This window comes from Amphimedon queenslandica, unplaced genomic scaffold (assembly GCF_000090795.2).
Source record: "Amphimedon queenslandica unplaced genomic scaffold, v1.1 AMPQUscaffold_10512, whole genome shotgun sequence".
Taxonomy (NCBI): Eukaryota; Metazoa; Porifera; class Demospongiae; order Haplosclerida; family Niphatidae; genus Amphimedon; species Amphimedon queenslandica.
The window spans coordinates 5,733-7,152 of NW_003549227.1; the positions used below are offsets into that span (position 1 = coordinate 5,733).

General features: G+C 36.1%; 1 protein-coding gene across 1 annotated transcript in view; it reads left to right on the plus strand.

Annotated features, from left to right (window-relative positions):
- The window catches only part of LOC109590093 (serine/threonine-protein phosphatase 4 regulatory subunit 1-like), a gene marked incomplete at its 3' end in the record, with an annotated part of 3,383 nt that extends 1,974 nt beyond the window's left edge, over positions 1 to 1,409 (plus strand). Inside the window, exons 3-5 of the mRNA XM_020006035.1 lie at positions 1,012 to 1,097; positions 1,154 to 1,258; positions 1,312 to 1,409. Coding sequence (XP_019861594.1) covers positions 1,012 to 1,097; positions 1,154 to 1,258; positions 1,312 to 1,409 — 289 coding nt within the window. The remainder of the gene's footprint in view (positions 1 to 1,011; positions 1,098 to 1,153; positions 1,259 to 1,311) is intronic.
- Between the last annotated feature and the right edge of the window lie 11 nt (positions 1,410 to 1,420).

The following is a 1,420-nucleotide window of genomic DNA, read 5'->3' on the forward strand; positions in this document are numbered from 1 at the left end:
TTGCCTTTAGAGTTATTGTAGCAATAAGAATTAACATTCAATCATTTCCATGTTAGGAAACCTATGGTGCCTCTGAGTCTGTGAGGGGTGTAACAGTGTAAAATGTTCCTATAATTCTTTTTGCCACCTTGTATGTATAACTTGGTCATTATTAAGACTTATAGAGGTTCTGTCTACCTTCTAATGCTTCTAGAGAAGTCTTTAGACAGTATCTATATGTTCTCTTGCTGTTAGAAAGCTCATAACTTTGTCCTGTGTGTAAGCTGCCATTTTGTTTGCTGTGACCACACTTACTTTATGTAAGGAGCGTGTGTGGGTGGTTGTTCTCAATATAACGCATTTCTTTACATGTGCTAGCGTCATGACCAGAAGTGCTATATAAAACAATGGGAGTATGCATCAATGCGTCAGAATAGAAATGTTTTCTAATCTGATGCATTGACGCATCTTCCCATTGGTTTATACAGCACTTCCGATCGTGACGGATGTGCATGAAAAGCAATGCGTCATATTGAGAACCCACCCTATGCTGTTATTTCTCCAATACAACATGTATAGAAGAAATGTACATGTAAGTGTGGGCATAAAAAATTAGATAGTGTGACAATAAAAACCGTTATAGGAACAACCTGTGGGGGGCTTCGTCTCCCAGGTCATAAAATTTTTGGATAAATATTTTAGATACTCTATAGCTCCAAACTTTCATCAGTCAAAAGTTTTGTCAAATTTGTCAGGAATTTTTGATTGACGAAATTTTTTGCTTCACATGGATAGCACGTGGATTTTGTAACAGAAATGACAAAAAAAAATTATCGACAAAAATTAATTTTAACAAGAGATTTCAACAAAATTTATAAAAAATTTTCATTGCTTGCAGTGTGAAATTTTGATGAGCCTTTCTTATGTATAACCTTTCTACCAGAATTACCTACTGGTAGAGAAGGAAGTAGACTCACTAAATTTGCATTTTTTATACAAAATGTATCAATTAAGTTATTGTGATTTTTTCAGATAGTTTGGTGTCCCAGTTGTGTCCGATGGTGAGGAAGTGTCTCGGGAAAGAAGAAACCTACGACCTAAGAATGGACACTGTAATGGTACGATATATAATTAATGGGTGTGGTCATCAAGTGGGTGTGTCTTTATTCTACAGCTAATTGGTCGAGTGGCATCATTTCTCGGTCAAGAGGTCTGTGTGTCTGAGTTTGTTCCTCAGTTACCAGCTTTAGCATCTGACGCCATGTTCCATGTGAGAAAGGTAGTGTTTGTGCATCTCAGTATACTCTTGGATACTACCTCTGTATATTTTAGTCCTTTGCTATATGCTGTAAAGACTTGTGCTCAGTAATAGGACCAGCATCAACTGAGGAAGTTATTGTGAGTATATTTTATAGAGTTTATATGTACAAGTATATTTGGT